The sequence below is a fragment of the Anser anser genome (genome assembly GCF_964211835.1).
Source record: "Anser anser genome assembly, chromosome: Z".
Lineage (NCBI taxonomy): Eukaryota > Metazoa > Chordata > Aves > Anseriformes > Anatidae > Anser > Anser anser.
Window position 1 is genome coordinate 65,793,593 of NC_139723.1, and position 18,813 is coordinate 65,812,405.

General features: G+C 39.9%; 1 protein-coding gene across 5 annotated transcripts in view; it reads right to left on the reverse strand.

Annotated features, from left to right (window-relative positions):
• RNF180 (ring finger protein 180) overlaps positions 1-18,482 on the reverse strand; it is an 88,278-nt gene extending 69,796 nt beyond the window's left edge. For 3 of the 5 annotated variants that reach the window (XR_014576943.1, XM_083818297.1, XM_083818298.1), the window contains exons 1-4: positions 17,893-18,482; positions 12,263-12,394; positions 9,268-9,363; positions 1,409-2,359 (exon numbers count right to left, since the gene is read on the reverse strand). Coding sequence is in view for 4 of the 5 variants with exons in the window: in XM_083818297.1 (XP_083674423.1) it covers positions 1,409-2,359; positions 9,268-9,363; positions 12,263-12,364 (1,149 nt within the window). In the remaining variant the exon portion in view is untranslated. The remainder of the gene's footprint in view (positions 1-1,408; positions 2,360-9,267; positions 9,364-12,262; positions 12,395-17,892) is intronic. The other 2 variants (XM_083818296.1, XM_083818295.1) reach the window with 1 other exon arrangement.
• Positions 18,483-18,813: the final 331 nt, after the last annotated feature.

Below are 18,813 nucleotides of genomic sequence, written 5' to 3' on the forward strand. Positions count from 1 at the left end.
AAAACCTCTCTTTAAATTAAACAAAAAACCTTCCCAAAGACAACAAAATAAAAAAATGTCCGGTATACTAAAAAGTCTTATGATATGTCCCCAGATGCAGCACATTCTCAAGTTGGTTCTTAAATTTAATTAAGAGAGACAGCCTTCAGGTAACTATCTCTCGATCCTGAATTCAGTGCTCTGCCTTTATTCCGTACTATATTCTAAAGGTTCTACTGGCAGTATGTAGGAAAGAGCCCACAGCCACTCAAGGTCTGAGCATACTGGAACTGTAGGAGGTCAGTGGAATATTAAGGGTGAAAACCATTTATGTACAACAGACTAATGCAAGATTCATACATGAACCATTGGTATCCTATTTATTAAATGAAAACCAACAAAAACGGTTTAATACCTAAGCTAAGCATAGTCTGTTAAAACAAGATTGGGATTTCTGAATAAAGCATAAATATCAAATTAAACTTTACTGATACCAAATGCAAAACAACCACATAAAAAAATATGTATCTGTGAAATAAGGCTTTCTGTAGCTTTGCATGTCACTGCACTTCACAACGACATACCTTCCTAAAGTGGGAATGATTTCTGGATTAGATATTACTTCTCTGGTGAGAGTTAGTATGTTTGCTCTCTCTAGCCACACCGTATTTTATAGCAGGAATTGTATGAGGAGGAATTTTCTTTTAAAGGTATACATATCATCAACCTTTCTAATTAATTTCTGAGCAAACTATAACTGTTATTCATGTAAAGATATACTCCCAGTCTCTGCCCCCCTCACCCTTCCAAATTTGCATGACCATCTATAGTCTTCAATTTTGTTTAATTCTGTTCTTCTTTAATGGAATGAAGAGGGAAAACATAGCTGTATAATTGAGCTGTATAAAAGCTTTATAAAAATATGTAAGTTTTTTTTCTAGATTAGTAGACAGAGTATTTAGCTACTAAAGCTATAGTAAACAGCAACAATCAGTTCTTTACTCAAAGAAAAAAATTTGTTTTACAATAAATAGTAAATGCAAACATCTTTAAAAAAATATATATTTTTTTAATGCAAAGATAACCCCAAATCTCATTACTTAATAGCTAAGAAGTTCTGAAATGCTACTGTTTCTGATTTAAAAGATTTGTATATTTAGGCCTCCTTTAATCACATTGATTAAATTTTACCTTCCATTTCAGATTTGTTGTTACATCACAACAAAAAGGTCAACAGAAATGAGTTATGTATATCTACGAAGATCTGATTTTAATACAGCAAAAAAAAAAAAAAAAAAAGATTGGGTTGAATTAGAAAAATTACATGCAGGAAGAAGTTGCAATACCTTACGAGACAGCATCAAAAACTAAAAATTATAAAAGCAGGCGAAACAAAAAAAAAGTAGCACAATTCACTTTAAACACCTACTTGCTTCTGTAGCCACTGTTCTCGCCTCCTTTGTTTTCTCCTTAAGCTTTTCAACTTGTTTCTTTCTCTCTTACTCAGATTTTGGTTGATGGAAGTATTTGTAGGCTGCACAAGACCAACAAGTGCAATGTATTGTTCCTCTTCTACAGCACTTGCAGATGAAGAAATGTTCATCACAAAAGGTGACCTGTCAGCAATGGCACTCCCAGAAGATTGTCCAGCAGCTTCAAAATCACATTCACTCTCTGTGCCTCTATGTACCAATGTGGTAAAGGAAGTATCTCGAATCCTCTTTTGCAGTTTGTCAGCATTTGACCTATATTGTTCCTGAAAAGCACTACTGTTGGTCTCTAACTGCAAGCCACTTTGTGTGTAAACAGGTGGATTTTCATTTTGTCCATTTGACCATTTCATATGGTAAATAGTTCCTGTACTGGAAGTTTCAAATGAAGGTGACAAAGCAAGTCTCTTGCTGACATTTAAATCCCAACTATGTGATCTTCTGTGGAAAGGTTTTAGAGTGCATGCATCATTCAGAAGACAGGAAGCAGAAAGATTTCCTTTTTGATTTAATGCCTTTAAGGGAAGTTTTTTACTTTTCATCTCCAATCTGGGAGACCTTGCTTCGAGATAAAGTGCTTCTGTTAATCTTTCAGTATTATTATTTCTGGCCATGTATGAAAGCCTTTGTGGTTTGATTTCCGAAGTTGCTGTTACCACTTCTTGGTGGTTATCTGTGCTAAAACCAGACTTAATTTTGCAGAGAGGTAAGTGTTTTCCTGATGATTTTGCCAATTTAAGAGAGAAAGCTGGCTGATAGTCAGTTCGACTTTTGCAGAAATGTATGTTTACTAACTGTCCACAGGAACACTTTGTGTTGCAGACAAAGTTAAAGCCCCCTAAACGGGCCTCACAAAACGGACAATGCAGTTTTCCAATTGTCCACTGTGCCTATTAAAAAAAAAAGAAAACAAACTGACATCCAACACATTCATTATAAATCAATGATTAAGAAATCATTACCAGATTTACTTTTCTCCTTTAATAAAAGGGTTTGTTTTTTGTTTTTCAAACACAAGAAAAGAGACTGCACAGCAAAAAGAAAATCCACCATAGAAAATGTTCCAGTGAAAACTCTGCTAGATGAAGTGAAAATTATTTGTAAGTGATAACTATCCTAAATCTAAGAAATCTAGAACTAATACACATTTCAAAATGTAGAGGCTTTAAAGTATTTTAATTATTTGTCCACAGATAGAATAATGCTGCAATGCCAGCGAAAACATTAGATCCTTTAAAATAGTGAAATCAATTTACCATGTTAATCTGGAACTGGCAAGCATTGTTTCTCAGCTGAGTTTTCTGAGTGCTAATACATTTCTTGCATACTAAGTACAGTGGAAGGAGATTTCTCACAAAGAGAATATAGCTTTTACTTTGCTTACCCACAAAAGGCTTGAAATGGGACTGGCATTTTGATTTATGTAGTATTACAACATAATCTGTGTGCAAATGCCATCACAAATCTTCAATACTGTATTATTAGGGACACACTTATTTACATTATCTGCATTTTTACGAATCTCATATCAATCCTAAAGTCACTCTTTGAAAATAAAATACATATCAGACAACTACAAGCTCCTACATACTTGCACAACTATTAGTGTTTTTACTAAATATATTAATCTGTTCAGCAGAAACTTTTTTGAGGATTAAAGTCATGCTAGTGTTCTCATGATCACAGCCCATAGGAAAAACAACATTATAAACTCCAGTCACACATTACTCACTAGTGTGCCCAATGTGGGGTTAAGGCATGAATACAGAAGCTATCCAACGTTTCTAGCATTGCTTTCAATTGCAAATGTCTTTGCAAGGTAGTTTGGGAAAATGATTCTATGACTGATGCTTGTCTGAGTGAATGCTCTGGAAAGTTTCAGTAAAACCACTTTTGCAGTTTCAGAAAAATGCTGGTGTGGATGAAAGGTTATATTCCACATGCAATACTACAAAAAGTTCTGGAAACACTTCTATAAGAAGCTTACGTGTGTGTTGTGGGTTAAAAACTCAAAATTTCACAAAGTATCAAAGATGTGCCTCTCATGGCACTTATGAGAATCTGTTTAAATCCGGACATGTTATTAACTTAGAGAAAAAGAAATCTGTTTACATATGCCCCAAACACTAAAATCCCTGAAAACTCCTTCAACACACACAGTCTTAGTTTATAAGGCTGACAAATTTGTGTCTATGCCATTCCCTAAGAAATATTAAGCTGGCACAGAGGTTTACTCTAAATCTCCCACACTCTGTTTCTCAGATGTTATGGACTAGGCACTAAAATTCAGGAATAAGCACTTAGTGTCTTTAGTGAGTCTTGCAGGCACTCAGCCACTATGGAATAGTAACCTAGATTGCCAAAGGGGGAGGAAAAAATATCCACAAAGGTTGGGGAAGAAGGCTAACAGTCTGGTAAACTGGAACACAAAAGGTTCCTCCTGAACATCAGGAAGCACTTCTTTACTGCGCAGGTGATGGAGTACTGGCACAGGTTGCCCAGAGATGTTGCAGTCTCCTTCCTTGGAGATCTTCAAAAGCTGCCTGGACATTGTCCTGGGCAACCTGCTCTGGGTGACCCTGCTTCAGCAGGAGGGTTGGACCAGAAGGACCCTGAGGTTCCTTCCAACCTCAGACGTTCTGTGATTCTGGCAAAAATGGGAAAGCACAAGTTTGTAGGGAAGAAAAAGGACAATGCTACACCCTATGTGCAGAGAGACCAGGAGATGAGCTGCAGTACAAGGAAGTCTGGGATTGATTTAGTATGAGCTTGGCAAGGGAGTGTGGAAGCACTGACTCAGGATAAGAAGTAACAGCCTACTAGTGGAGGCGGTGGCAGCGGGAAAATCGGCAAGATCTGAAAAGAAGCTGAGGGTACACAAATTTAATGATGGTGTGCATAAAGAGGAAAAACTAGGAAGGGTTAGCTAAAGAAGCTAAACCAAGTGATGAGTAATGGGGAAAAGAGAATGCAAGTCAATAAAGGTCACTAACAGAGCTAGCTAGGTATTTATAATTATTGAAGATTCACTATACACTAATTTGTGCATGAAAACCAATGAGATTGGTTAAGAACAGGGACAGATGGCAAAAAAGAACTGGCTGGGAAGCAGTGGGCTGTTACAGACTGCAAATAGACTTTGTGCTTATGTAAAATGTTTTAGCCTTTGATTCAGGAGTCATACAGGAGAAAATAACACATGATCACAAAATTATTCAAAGCCCAGGAGGATCTGGGGACAAGCCAAAATTGCTTAAAAATGCCACACATTTATCCGTAAATCTGCAGCATCTTTCCAGAGAAGTCAGAAGTGAATGAGACAAGACTTCCAGGACACAAAAGGATGAAATAAACATTATGACACTGAAGGCTTTCAAAGAGTATTGTACTCTCTGCCTCGGCCACCAGAGGAGCATTGGTCTTCTCCAATCTTGAGAAATATGCTAAGCCTTTTCTTAGCAGTCACTGTCTACAGGTTTTTTATCTTGCAGGTTTCCAACTTGACCTTTTAGGCTTTCAAATGCATAAGGCTGGGCATTTACAGCTAAAGGTGAAAAGAGATATACTAATATCAACATTAACTCCAATTGTACTGAAATAATATAACAAACTACTATAAAAACTGTGTATTCATGATCAGGCATTCAAGATTCTGCAATTCTGTAAAGCAGGAAAATAACTCATCACCCCTATTTTCTCCTCAAAGATTAGTATTTCTGCAACCGATACACTATTCTGTCATACACTATTGTAGTCTCCATGAGATCATTATTTTTCAGAAGGGCTTAATTAATGTTTAGCAAAATAAAATATACAGCAAAACTCTGAAGGAAGATGAAAAAAATTTTCTTAATTTTTGAATGTTTAGTTTTACAGTCATATTTTTTTTCTTTGTGTTGTCATTTTCAGAGTGGATTTGTTTAGATCAGAAGTTATTTGCAGTATAGAATAGAACAGAATAGAACAGAACAGAACAGTTGAAACAGACCCACAAAGATCAGTTCCAACTGGCTGACCATTTTGGCCACTTCACAGCAAATCTAAGGTACATATATATACATATACATATATTCATATTCTTTTGTATACAGTATATAGTAAAACTTAGACACCGAAGCCTAGTTAGAAAGCAATGCAAAGAGCATTTGCTTCTCAAAATCAAACACTAATCAGAGGAAATCTGTAAGGCAAACATTAACCACTGTTGCTGCTTACTATATCCATGCCACAACATTAACTTCTAGCCCTAAAACAAAGTATATACTCAACAGAAGCAATAATTTCAACAGGAAAGTTGTGAGATGCTTTGTAGTTTAAAATGGGCAGTTAAAACTCAAAAGCAGGGACACTAGCTTGTCATCAGATGTTTGAATCTGCAAGAAAGCAACTATTTTCTAGCCACGTGCCAAAATCATCATTGAATCATAGAATATCCTGAGTTGGAAGGGACCCATAAGGATCATTGATTCCAGCTCCTGGCTCCACACAGGAACAAGCCAAAATCAGACCACGTGCCTGAAAGCATTGTCTAAATGCTTGTGGAACTCCAGCAACTTAGTGCCGTGACCACTGCCCTGGGGAGCCTGTCCCAGTGCCCGACCACCCTCTGGGTGCAGAACCTTTCCCTAACCCCCAGCCTGACCCTCCCCTGTCCCAGCTCCATGCCGTTCCCTCGGGTCCTGTCGCTGTCCCCAGAGAGCAGAGCTCAGCGCCTGCCCCTCCGCTCCCCTCGTGAGGGAGCTGCAGGCCGCCATGAGGCCTCCCCTCAGCCTGCTCTGCTCTGGGCTGAAGAAATTAAGGGACCTCGGTTGCTACTCAGATGTCTTTTCCTCCAGACCCTTCACCATCTTTGTAGCCCTCCTCTGGAAACTAATAGTTTTATGTCCTTCTTATATTCTGGCACCTAAAACTGCACGCAGTACTCGAGGTGAGTCTGCACCAGTGTAGAGCGGAGCAGGACAATCCCTTCCCTCCACCAGCTAGCAGTGCCGTGCCTGATGCACCCCAGGGTACAGTTGGCCCTTTTGGCTGCCAGGACTCACTGCTGACTCATGTTCAACTTGCCATCAACCAGAACGCTCAGATCCCTTCCCACGAGGTTGTTCTCCAGCGCCTCGACCCCCAGTCTGTATGCACATCCAGTGTTGACCCATCCCAGATGCAGAATCAAGCACTCGCTCTTGTTAAACTTCATATTATTGATGATTGCCCAACTCTTTAATTTGTCAAAATCTCTCTGCAATGCCTCTCTACCCTTGAGGGAGTCAACAGCTCTTTCCAATTTAGTGTTGGCTGAAAACTTACTTTGTATGCTTTCAAGTTCTGCATCCAAGTCATTTATGAAAATGCTGAAGAGAATTGGCTCTAAAATGGAGGCCTGCAGAACCCGTCTAATGATTGGCCACCAGCCTGATGTTACTGGGACCCTCAGCCAATTGTTCACCCATCGTATTATGAATTTGTCTAGCTGTATGCTGGACATTTTGTCCAGAAGGATGCTGTGAAAGACATTATAGAAAGTTTTGCTGAAATGCTAAAAGATTACATTAACTGGCTTCCCTTGGTCAACTAGCAGGGTGACCTTGTAATAAAAGGAAATTAAGTTTGTTTAGCAGGTCTTTCTGCTCATAAACCCATTCTGACTGTTACCAACGACTGCACTGTCTTTCAGGTGATTTTCAGTAACTCCCAGAATAATCTTATCCACAATTTCACCAGGCACTGAAGTAAGACTGACAGGCCAGGGTCTTCTTTCTTATCCTTCTTGAAAATTGGAATGTTTGCCAGGTTTCATTTGACTGGGACCTCTCCAGACTCCTGAGACCATTGTGAGAGAGGTCTCACAATGACATCTGTCAGCTCTCTGAGTACCTTGGGAGGAGTCCCACGAAGCCCCATACACTTATATGCACCCAGCTGGAGCACCAAATCCTGCACAAGTTTGGGGCTGGCTGGGAGGTTATTGTTAGAACAGTCATAGTCCTCTAACTCAGGGCTCTGGGGGTCCCAAAGCCCACCACTGGTGTTGAAGACAGAGGCAAGGAAGGCACTAAATCATAGAATCATAGAATGGTCTGGGTTGAAAAGGACCTTAAAGATCATCTAACTCCAACCCCCCTGCCATAGGCAGGTTTGCCAACCACCAGACCAGGCTGCCCAGAGCCGCACCCAGCCTGGCCTTGAACACCTCCAGGGATGGGGCATCCACAGCTTCTCTGGGCAACCTGTGCCAGTGCCTCACCGCCCTCTGAGTGAAAAACTTTCTCCTAATATCTAACCTAAATCTCCCGTCTTAATTTAAAATCATTCCCCCTTGTCCTATCACTATCAACACATGTAAACAGAAATAAACATCTCTGCTTTGTCTAAGTCCCTATTTATGAGGTGACTGTTCCCATCAAGAAATGAATCAATGTTATCTCTGGTCCTTCTTTTGCTGTTAACATATTTTAAAAAGACCTTTTTATTGTCCCCCATAGTACTGCCCAGCTTCATCTCCAAGCTTTGGCTGCATGAATTTTCTCCCTATAATGGTAAACAGCATCTCTGTAGTCCTCCCATGTCACCTGACCTTACTTCCAGTGGCCACACACTTTCTTTTTCTGCCTAAGCTCTAGAAGAAGATCCCTGCTCAGACAAGGCAACCTTCTGCCCTGCCTGCCTGACTTCCGACATTTCAGAATTGCCTGTTCCTGTGCTCTTACAAGGTAGTACTTAACATGTGACCAGTACTGAGGGAGCCCAATGCTTTCAAAAGCAGGTTCCCAGGGGACCTTAATAATGAGTTACCTGAGCAGCCTGAATTCTACTCTCTCCATATCCAGGGTTGAAGCTTTGATGGCACTTTTGGTGGCACGATTACCAAAGATTTTAAACTTGACTACTTTGTGGTTGCTATGGTCAAGATTGCCACCAACTGCCACTTCACCCATGAGACACTCCCTGTTCACAATCAACAAATCCAGGAAAGCAACTTTTCTAGTCACCTCCTTTAGTATCTGTACCAAGAAGTTATCATTAAGGTATTTTAGGAATCTCCTGGACCTGTTTGTATCAGCTGTATGGTGTTCCCCATTCATGTCTGGCAAGTCACCCATAAGGACAAGGGCAGCTGATCTACAGGTATCTCTCAGTTCCTTAAAGAATAATTCATCAGTGTCATCATCTTGGATAAGTGGCCAACAGCAGACTGCCACAACAGCATCCACTTTATTTGTTTGCCCCCTATTCCTTACCTAGAGGCTTTCAACTGTTTCATTGCCATCTGCAACCTCTGTACATTCAGGCCCTACTTTACATACAGTGCCACCCATATCATGACATGTAAAAGAAAGACATCACATTGTATTCTAGCAACTGAACTCTAATAAACCTTCACTCCAGTCTTATAGAGAAGCATTTTCTTTACTGTTAGTGTCAATGTATGTATTAATACTGCAAGATACAATACTCAAGACAAACCAAAACCCAAAGCCTAGGTAATTCATGTAATTTTAAGTATTGTCAAGATATGCAGTGTTGCCCTTAACAGTCATTTGGACAAATGTATATACATTCATCTATAAATGGGCAGGAACAGAATTTATCAATTCTAGGTTTTGAACACACGTTTAAAAAACATCAAAAGGGGATAAAGATTCTATGAATGGTAATAATAAAACCTACTGACAAAAATTCTCTCAATTACAAGGTCTCTGTAATATATATGGACTATGTCAGAAAGGTACCCTTGAAATTTGTTTGCCTTACTAATTTCACATTTGCTTGAATGATGAAGATGTAAGGAAAAAAAATCTACCTTCTCAATGACGCATTTCACCCACTCTGGAATGGCTTCTAAGTTCACATGCCATACATTGCAAGACTCCTGAGCAGCAGCTGAAGGTTGTGATGTCTATTAAAAAAAGAAATATTGTATTGATATTCAACATTCATGTAAACTTCTGTTGTTTGAACATATCTAGAAATCAGTCTCCCAAATTCAGTAAATATTTTTATTAATAAATGGTAAATCTCAATGCTGTTGGTGCATTCTTTAAGCCAAAAATCAGGTAGCTGCTGTCAATAATACTCTATTTCTGGATCTAAAGACATTGGACAGACTCCACTGTGGAGATGGAGGCGTTTGGAGGTGTTTTTGTTTTGTTTGCAAGAACAGAAAATATGCAATGGCTGATCTTCAAGTATATTAGGAAACTGATTTCACAAGCACTATCACCTTGCTCAATTTTCCAGTAAAGACAGTAAAAATTTAAGTTCTAGTTTATATGAAGACTGTGGTCAGTACTGGATAACTATTCCATGAATAGTTTTAAATTCATTTTCTAAAATGTTTGTTAGAAAAACAATCTGAGAAACCAGGGACTTTTAGGATTTTTTCAATTTTAACTGCAATTGTGTGACCAAATGAAGACAAAATAAATCTGAAAAAGTTGTTAATTAAGATTAGCATAGCATTTCAGTAACTGATACTAAAATAAATAAAAATATCTAACTTCCCTTTAGCACAGGAGTGATACAAGTGTAATTAAAACCTTTTAATATAGTTTAGAATGTCAGTAAATTTATAAGGATGGCTACAACCCAAGAAAACTCTGTTGAGTGTCAAAGTCTTAAATTCAGTTGTAAAAAGTGATGAACATCAAAAAACAAAAAACAAACACTGACTCCTATGTTATGGAACTCACGGTAGGAAAAAATTTATTATTATGAAAATTGAAAGGGGGGCTATATACAGAAGACAGAAACTTTCAAAAATTTTCCACTTAATGACAGAAGAACTTAAAATATACAAATAGATTCATTTATCATACTCATGCCACATCTTCCTCCGGTCTATGGAGACTGCCTGTACTCCAAATTAGATATAATTCTGATATAAATTTTTGATAGTGCATTCATAACTTCAACATTTGTCTTTTAGGTTTCTTCTAAGAACCTTCTTTTACTCATAGTCCAGCTACATCTTTCATTGCAAGTAAAAAATCCAACAGTGAAAAAAATATACTAAAAACATTACTCTTCTCATCTGAGTACATTCTTGCCACCCACTGCCTTAGAAAGCAGCACTAAGTTACATTTTTTATCTGCTATCTACATAATTAAAGAGTGCTTTCAGTCCTGTGCACACGGAAGATGGCCCTCTGCTAGCAACTGAACGTTCAACCACATTCTTCCATGAAAGGATTGAAAATCCTCCCCAGTAAAAAACAAACAAACAAACAAACAAAAATTAAATCATGCATAAAACAAACAAAAGCATTAAGCATGAAAAATATTCCGGAATCTCAAGCTCTGTAAACAAAGGGAGTGCACTATTAGAAATTTAATCATTAAAAAATGTTAAAAAATAGGAAGGGATTCATCTTCTTTCTAACAGTATATATAGGTTAGGACACTGAGATCACATCTGTTATTATGGGTACCTGGCTCCACCCATGTTAACCATAGATCCTGAAATACAGGACAGCATAGAGCAGTGACAACTGAGTCACCTTGGACCTACAACAGCATATGCATGTTGGTACTGAATGTACAGCTCTGCTTGACAGGTGTGTCTTACTACTTTGATAGTGTGCCACACAACCCCTTGGAACCAACTGAATGTGTCTGCAGAGCTATGATGGTTTAGGAAATCTACACTAGACTTGATTTCCCAAAGATATCCCCTTCTACAAAAGGAAATAGAAGGTGAAAAAAAATGCAACATGAACTGAAATTGAAAATATAATTTGTGTACTTTGCAATGTGAGGAAGACAAGAGCATATTATGTGAGTTATTTTAATGACAATGTGTCCCCATAGCCTGTACAGAAAAGTGGAGGTTTCTAGTATGTATGCAACAGGTCAGTCTTTGCCTACCCTCTAGCAGGTACCTTCTCACATGCAGGCATGACATCCACTGACATGTATGATCTCTGTAAGAACAGTGATGTATTGGAACTGAAGTATTTTTGAAAGTGGGCTTTCATTTTACAAAGGGAGTAACTCCAGTAATAAGGCACTTAGCAATTATACTATTTAAGTACAAGTTCAAACAAAAAAATTAAATGCATTAAAAGTGAAAAGATTTTAGTTTAAATAAAGTTATTCTTGTCAAGAAACATCTGCAGTTTCAGATACTTAAGTTTTCAGGTAGTGTTTAAGTATTTGTTAGGTCCAAATATTGCTGACTTTGATTGCATTATTTATTGAAAAGGAATAATATTACTAATAAACTTTTGCTTCAGAAATTTTATAAAACCATGTAAAAGCTTTACTTTTGTATTGTAAGAGAGTTACATAATAAGTAGGGGCACTACATTTTAAGAAAATGGAGCTTTTAACTTTAAAATAAATATTATTCTGTACGATCATTTTTCTCTTTATTTTAATGATAATGGTGTGAGTCACTAAGTCCTATTTTAACCTGGCAGGGCATCCCCCTTCATGGCAGGCAAATCTGAGTGATTTATGTGCAAAGACTATCCCCCATTTTTTTAAAATAAGTAGCAAGAGTATCTGAGGTAGGTAACACTATACATATTACAGGAGCTAGTAGACAAATGTATCATGAATACCAGCCTTCATGTTGCAGAACGTAAAGGTGATTGTTTCTTACTTGGCTTCAGTAGCATTACTGCTTACATTCTTCTCTATATTTTAATGACATACATTTTAATTTATCCACAGGAAAAATTAAGTGAAGGCAAATCTAATAGTTCTCCTTTATTTAAAACCAATGGCACTGGAAAAAAAAAGGAAAAAAAAAAAAACAAAAACCAACCAACAACAACAACAGACATTATACTTACATCGGATGGTTCTTTTCCATGACATTTTGCAAGGCAGTTAGAATTTGCTATGTATTTTCTACATCTCCAGCAACGTAGCACGTCAGTCTCTTTGCTATTCATTTCCACTTCTGATTCTTCAGCTCTGTTTGTCTATTTGAAAAGACCACAAAAATGTACAATTCAGTCACCTGTTAAAATTACGTATGGTTTCGTCTTGCAACCTCAAAGTCTATCAGTCATCTCTTCACGATGGACGAGACCAATACTCTGTTTATAAGCATTCTCTGATCATGTACAGCACACCATCTAAACACTTTAGCTAGCAAAGAGAAACATCCGTTTTTGTTTTCAGGCTGCAAGGGAAACTGAAAAAAAAAAAAGCCTAGAAAATAAACCAACTTCCTCAGTGTTTACACAATAGATGAGAACTTCAGCCTTCCCATTTAATATTGCCTCTTCCACACCATACTACTTCCCAGCCTATGTCCATAGAAACAAGTCATTGTTATCCCACACATTTAATACACACACATACACATTTATGCGATGTCACATAACAAAAGTGAATGCTGACATAAAAACAAAGGTTGTTTACTCAGTATGTCCCAGGAGGCTTGCTACAGGGAGGTGGGAGAATCAGTGCTACAGCTGTAACAGAGCTTTTCAAAGACCAGAATCAACCTTCTTGTAAAACAGATTCAAATTAAGACTTAAATTAAGAAGGGCAAGATGAGTATTTTTCTTTCTTTGTGCCTTGCTATGTTTCAATGTTTCTTTGGTCTACTCTAACCTTTTTCCAAAGCCTTCTCTTTTGCCATGCTTTCTCCAAATGTCCCCCTCTTTTCTAAATACTTCTTTCTGTTCCACCCTCTTGTGCTAGCTACATGGAAAAAAGCTAAAAATAGCTTTACATATACACGCTCAACTGGATGGGTATGCCAACTCACAGTGCTAAATTGCACCGTCCTTACTAACAAGGAGGCAGTAGCATAAAACTCAAACCAGTATTGAAAGAATCTCTATTCTTCTATAGTCCAAACATCTGGTTTAGAAGTTCTTTCAACAATTTCATTTTAGTATATTTTTCACTGAGGTCATCAACACCAGATGCCTGTACAGCTATGTGGCTTATACACAAAAATCTGTGCTCTTCCCCATTTCTGTCTTGCCTTCTCCTGCCTTGTTTTCTGAATGGAAGACTAGGAAATGAACGCACACATTGGTTATTCATTGTTTCTCATTTATATCTGAGTTCTTCTCTCATGGGATATCCTACTTTTTCAAACTATGTAGACAGTCTAGACGGTATGGTTTGACAAGGAAGAGCTAAAACATCACGTGCATTCAGTAGACTCTTAGCTCAATGTACACACAACTTTTTGTAACCAGATCCACACTAAGCTTAGAAAGTGAAACGAGGGCAATCATTAAGCCTTTTCTCGCAACGTCAAAATAAATTAAGATGAAATTTTATCAAGATTCCATTTTTCTTCCTTTCCAGATAAATAAACATATGTAGTTAATGTAAGTTAAGATGGCCAAGCAAAAGATCATGGAAGAGACACTTGCAGAAAAGGCAGAATTTATGCTAGAAGCCTGTCTTGTTCATGACAAAAATTTGATGATTCAGAAATTTGATGATTCGGAATCTCAACTTTTTATTAACCTTGCTCTGTGAAACACTGTGAAAGTGAGTAACATTAAAAAAAAAGAAAAAAAAAAGACAAATTTAGGCTCTGAAAGATTTTACAGGTAGTGTGCATCACTTTACAGTGATAAATACAGCATTAGACTTCACAGGTTATTGAAGGAGTGATTACCAGTTATGAGTGTGTATCACTCCCACACCTGTAAAGCTGTTGTAATTAATTTATTCTTGGCAATTTCATAACATGCTTCTAAAATTCATTTATTCTTGTAACAGCTCAGTGGGAACCTCAGATCTAAGACCAACAAGGAAGGCCAGACAGACTTTTTGCCTAAGGCTTGCTCAAATAGGCATTTCAGGTACAGCCGTATCCCCATATGCCTCTAAAGATACTGCAGTTAGTGACATCCACCTTGTATACCATATATCCTGTGTACTCAAATGGTATATATTTAAGTCTCTCTATATAGCCTGTTCTCCTTATCATAACTGTTCTAGAAAAAACAAACAAACAAAAAGCCCTGCTTTGCTATCTGTTCAGCAGCTGCTTCATTTGAGGCTAGTGATGCTTCCTGGTTGAAGATATCTGAAGTGATGTAAACATCTCCCTTTCCTGAACATTATCTAGCAAGCAATCACTGTTACACTGCTAAATGAAAGCTCCTTTGTTTTTTTGATAAACATTTTAAAAGTATTTTCTTAGTTCTGCATAAGGCTTTTATTTAAAAATACACTTTAGTAAGATAAATGAATGTATAATGTATTATAGATACAACAATCTGCATACCACAGGTTGCATTTTGTATGACCAAAAATGCTGACAGTGAACTATATGAAAAAAAATATCCTTAAAGTGCAAATACTTTTTAATACAATATTACAGTAGGCGTAGGTATTCTTCTGGCCTAGCAGAATTTAAAAATGAAAGTTCCTGTTGGTCTATTAAAATTCTGCATGTATGTGCCCTTTTGCAGGTCTTACTGAGGGCAGAAGAAATGCTATAATTGTACATTAACACATTACAGAGCTTTCTACAAGCACCATGTTAGAAAACAGCAAATGAGACATTTCTGATTTTTTACATGAGTGTTCATTCCTCTTTTGATTTGCATATAACTTAAACTGGAACTCAAATGAAAGCACACACACAAAGAATTGTGAAGTGTTTTTATTATTCAAATGCAGTTTAACCATAGTGTTCTGGATGTATTTTAGCAAATTTTCATCTCTCGCAGTTTGCATTTAGAACTGTGAAAAGGCATATGGTTCTCACTTTGCGTCGTCTTTCAGCAAAAATGCCGACATAAAGGCCAAAGATTCCATTTTGAGAGGCAGGCATGCAGAGACTAGATAGTGTCACTCTCAGCAGGCCTTTTCAGCTTGGCACAGGGCCATGTTTGTTGTGGCTGTACTGCTTTCAGATCAGTTGCCTTGTGCAAGCTCATGTTTTCCTCCAAAATAGCATGCAGACATATACGAGTGTAAAAAAGCCTACTCTCCTCTGTGGCTTCTTTTACATCCTTCAAACTTTTCTTCCTGTGACTCAGTCCCAGAAAAGCCAAGAGCAGAGGGTTCCTTCCCAAGTCAGGCACTCAGTCCTCTTTCTTGAGAAATGTCTGTCTAACCTTCCCTTACAGACTTTTGATGGAGATTTCTCAGCCTTCCCAAACCATTTCATTACCTTGTTATCTCCTGTCATTACAGCCTTTCCCCTTACATCTAACCTGATTTTTTGTGCAATTTAAATCTTACTCTTTCTCTTATTTGCTGTGAATGCAGAGGACAAAATGTCTCCTTTTCTTCTGTGCAGCAACATTTTAAAACTTTGAGCACTCACATATCAGCTTCTCTTCAAGCTTGTCTTTGGGCTAAATAAATTTAATTCTTTTACTTTCTCCTCACAGATCATGATTTCTTGATCTCTGTCACTACTATTCAGCTATTCGGTGAACTCTTTCAAATGGGTCAGCTATTCTTGCACAGCAGTTTTCAAATCTGGCTGCAGAACACAAAATGAAGTAGTACTAGCCCTGAATTGATCATTCAGATGATAAAAATTTCCATGAGGGTAAAAAGAAGAGAACGCTTTTTTAGGGTTGAAAATAATACAAAACTCACTAGATCTTTTTTAAAATGTTGTTTCTTACATTTATAAGGACAGGAAATACTGTAAGATTAAATAACTATTCCAATCGCAAGTAAATTTCACATGCAATCTCTGCATAAGATCTCCAAGATTTTCAGATTCATACATGCTCATCAATATGTTAAGGGAAGAAGAAACAATAATCACATTTTTTCCTTTCTCTCACTCCATCTGGAAAACTTATGAGCAACAACACTGAAAGCTAGTGGGACTATTTGCAAAGAAAACACTAAAAATGAGGTGAAGGATCAAGTGGAAGACAGCAATCAAAGAAATGGCACAGAGCTGATCTGCTTCCTGTTTACTTATCATTTCTTGAATGGGATGCTTTCCCTTTTGGCATCTTCTCATAAGTAGGAAGTCCCCTTTGATATCTATATCTATACAATTTGGATTGTGTTAAGAAACAATGTATTAAGCTCTGACCATTTATAACGAAAAAGATTGCTGAAAAACATGAAGCCCCTCCCCCACATTTTTCAAATGTGCAAAGTGAATGACTAAACATAAAAATATATTTCTGTTGAAATCCTGTTCAAGGATTTCCCTGCAACTAGCTTCACTTGCCTCTCAAAAACATAAAACTAAAAGAACGGGTAGAGCAGAACACATGTTTTTTGATGCTTTTTTCTTCAAAAGTCATCTATGACCCCTTCAGGATGCCACAGCCACAAGGATGACAATAATAATTAGGTTGCAGCAAGGAATTAGGGCACAGAAACTTGAGCATTAGTTACAGGGAGCACTGTAAAAAACAGTAGATGCATGCCAGCTTTGAGGTAGGGTGGCGAAGACAAGCCAGATGAGCTGTCCAGGCCAACAAGTGCCCAGAACCAGAAGTTCCTGCTCCCAAGAAGGCAGGAACGGACACTTTGCTAAACAAGGAAACTATCCTGGAAGGCATTCAGGCACACGTGAAAACTAACTGCAAACTTCCAATGTCTGAAGTTTTTCAGTTTTGAGGAGACACGTCTAAAAGGACACTTAAGAAGCATTTCTCAATGAAGTAACTGTTATGCAGGGAGAAAGAAAACAATGTTTAAGGAACTGTCTCCAGGCTGCCAGAGAAGCAAAGCAGCACGGCGGGTTTAGTGTCATCCAGGCTGCTCCTGTGTCGGCTCCTGCTGGATAGTGAACTGTTTTACCAGTTCAGCTATTGTTGTGGGATCAGCTCCCATAACATGGTCCACTGGTTGACGAGACAGGGTGACGAGACTCCCTCTTGCAGCAAGGGTAGCCCACATAAATTAGAAAGCAGTTAATGTAAAAATGGGAAAGAACGTGTTACTTGCAAGGTGTTACTTAATTGCTAACAAATCCTACTGCATGCTGGCAAAATGGATGGGTGTAGAAAATACAGCAAGATAACGCGGAGTGCTTAAATCGCTTTGACAAGGAACAGACAAAACAGGTCAACGGGAAGCCAGGGATCAGCGCGTACGCTTTTTCTCTCATGCGATCCCACAGGCTGTCTCACGACTGCTCTCTGCTTTTGCACGCACAAACACCAGCCTCTGCACAAAACCGAGGACCAAACAAACACGCACACCATGCGGGCGTCCCAGTGCGAGGCTAGCACCCGGCCACAAGCCGCCGGCCGCCACCCGTGGCCCGGCCCAGGCCCTGCCGCAGGGCAGCGGGGCACGGACCGCAGGGCACCGGCCGCAGGGCAGCGGGACACCGGCCGCCTCCAGGCCGCCCTCCGGGCGATTCTGGTGCTGACAGGCGGCGGCAGCGCCGCTAAATTCACTGCGAGGAGAAGCCGGGGCTCCCCGCTGCTCGCAGCGCCCCCCGCCCCGCCGCCCCGCGGGCAGGTGTCGGCCCCGCGGCCCGCGCCCCCGACGCGCCGCTTACCGGGGCCGCGCCGTGCGAGGGAGGCTGCGAGGAGGAGGAGGAGGCGGGGAAGGGGTTGCGCAGCGGCAGCTGCTCCTGCGAACGGGAAGAGACGGGAGACAAACGGCAGCGGAAAGCGCTCGGCGAGAGCCGAGATCGGCCCCCTCCCCGGCGGCCCTGCCCGCCGTGGAAGTCGCCCTGCGGCCGGCCGGTTCCCCTCGGCAGCTGCCTTGCCCTGTCCCTGCCGCGGGGGGCCGGGGAGGAAGGCGGCGGGCGGCGGCCGGGGCGGCCCGCGCCGCGCCGAGGCCTGAGGGTGGCACGGCCTCTCGGCTCCTGACTGGCAGAGGGGGAGCCGGGGTGGGGTCGGCCCCGGCGGCAGGGTGTGACCGAGGCGGTGGGCGAAGTGAGCTGGAACGTTTCAGTAAAAATTGGAAGATTTGAGTGTGTGTGTGTGTGTGTTGGGGGGAAGCGGTCCCTGTCCGTAAAGGGGGGAGTACAGGTACTCGCTGACGCGTCAGGCTGCTGCTTCAGGTGCGCAGCGCGGTGCTCGCCGTGCTTGGGGCTCTTCAGGGCCAAGGAACAAGCCCTGGCCCAGCTCACAGCCAGGGGCTGGGGCCAGGACGATCAGAGGACACACAACCGCCAGCAAGCAGTCGTGTATTGCTGCCTGTCAGCTCATCAGCAGCCTCTGCGTATTTTAATAGGCACCAAAGGAAAGAGGAAGTTTTAAACTAAATAAGGAACAACAACAAAGTAAATTCGTGAACTTTTACACAGAGTTGCTGTAAATCATGTAGGGCAGCATGGGAGAGAACCCAGACACAAAAGTGAGTTCAGTAGCAGATGCACCAGAGGGTCGTGCTGCCATCAAGGGGAACGTTGAAGGGGTGGAGAAGCAGGCTGACAAGAATCTCATGAAAATCAACAAGAAGCGCAGAATCT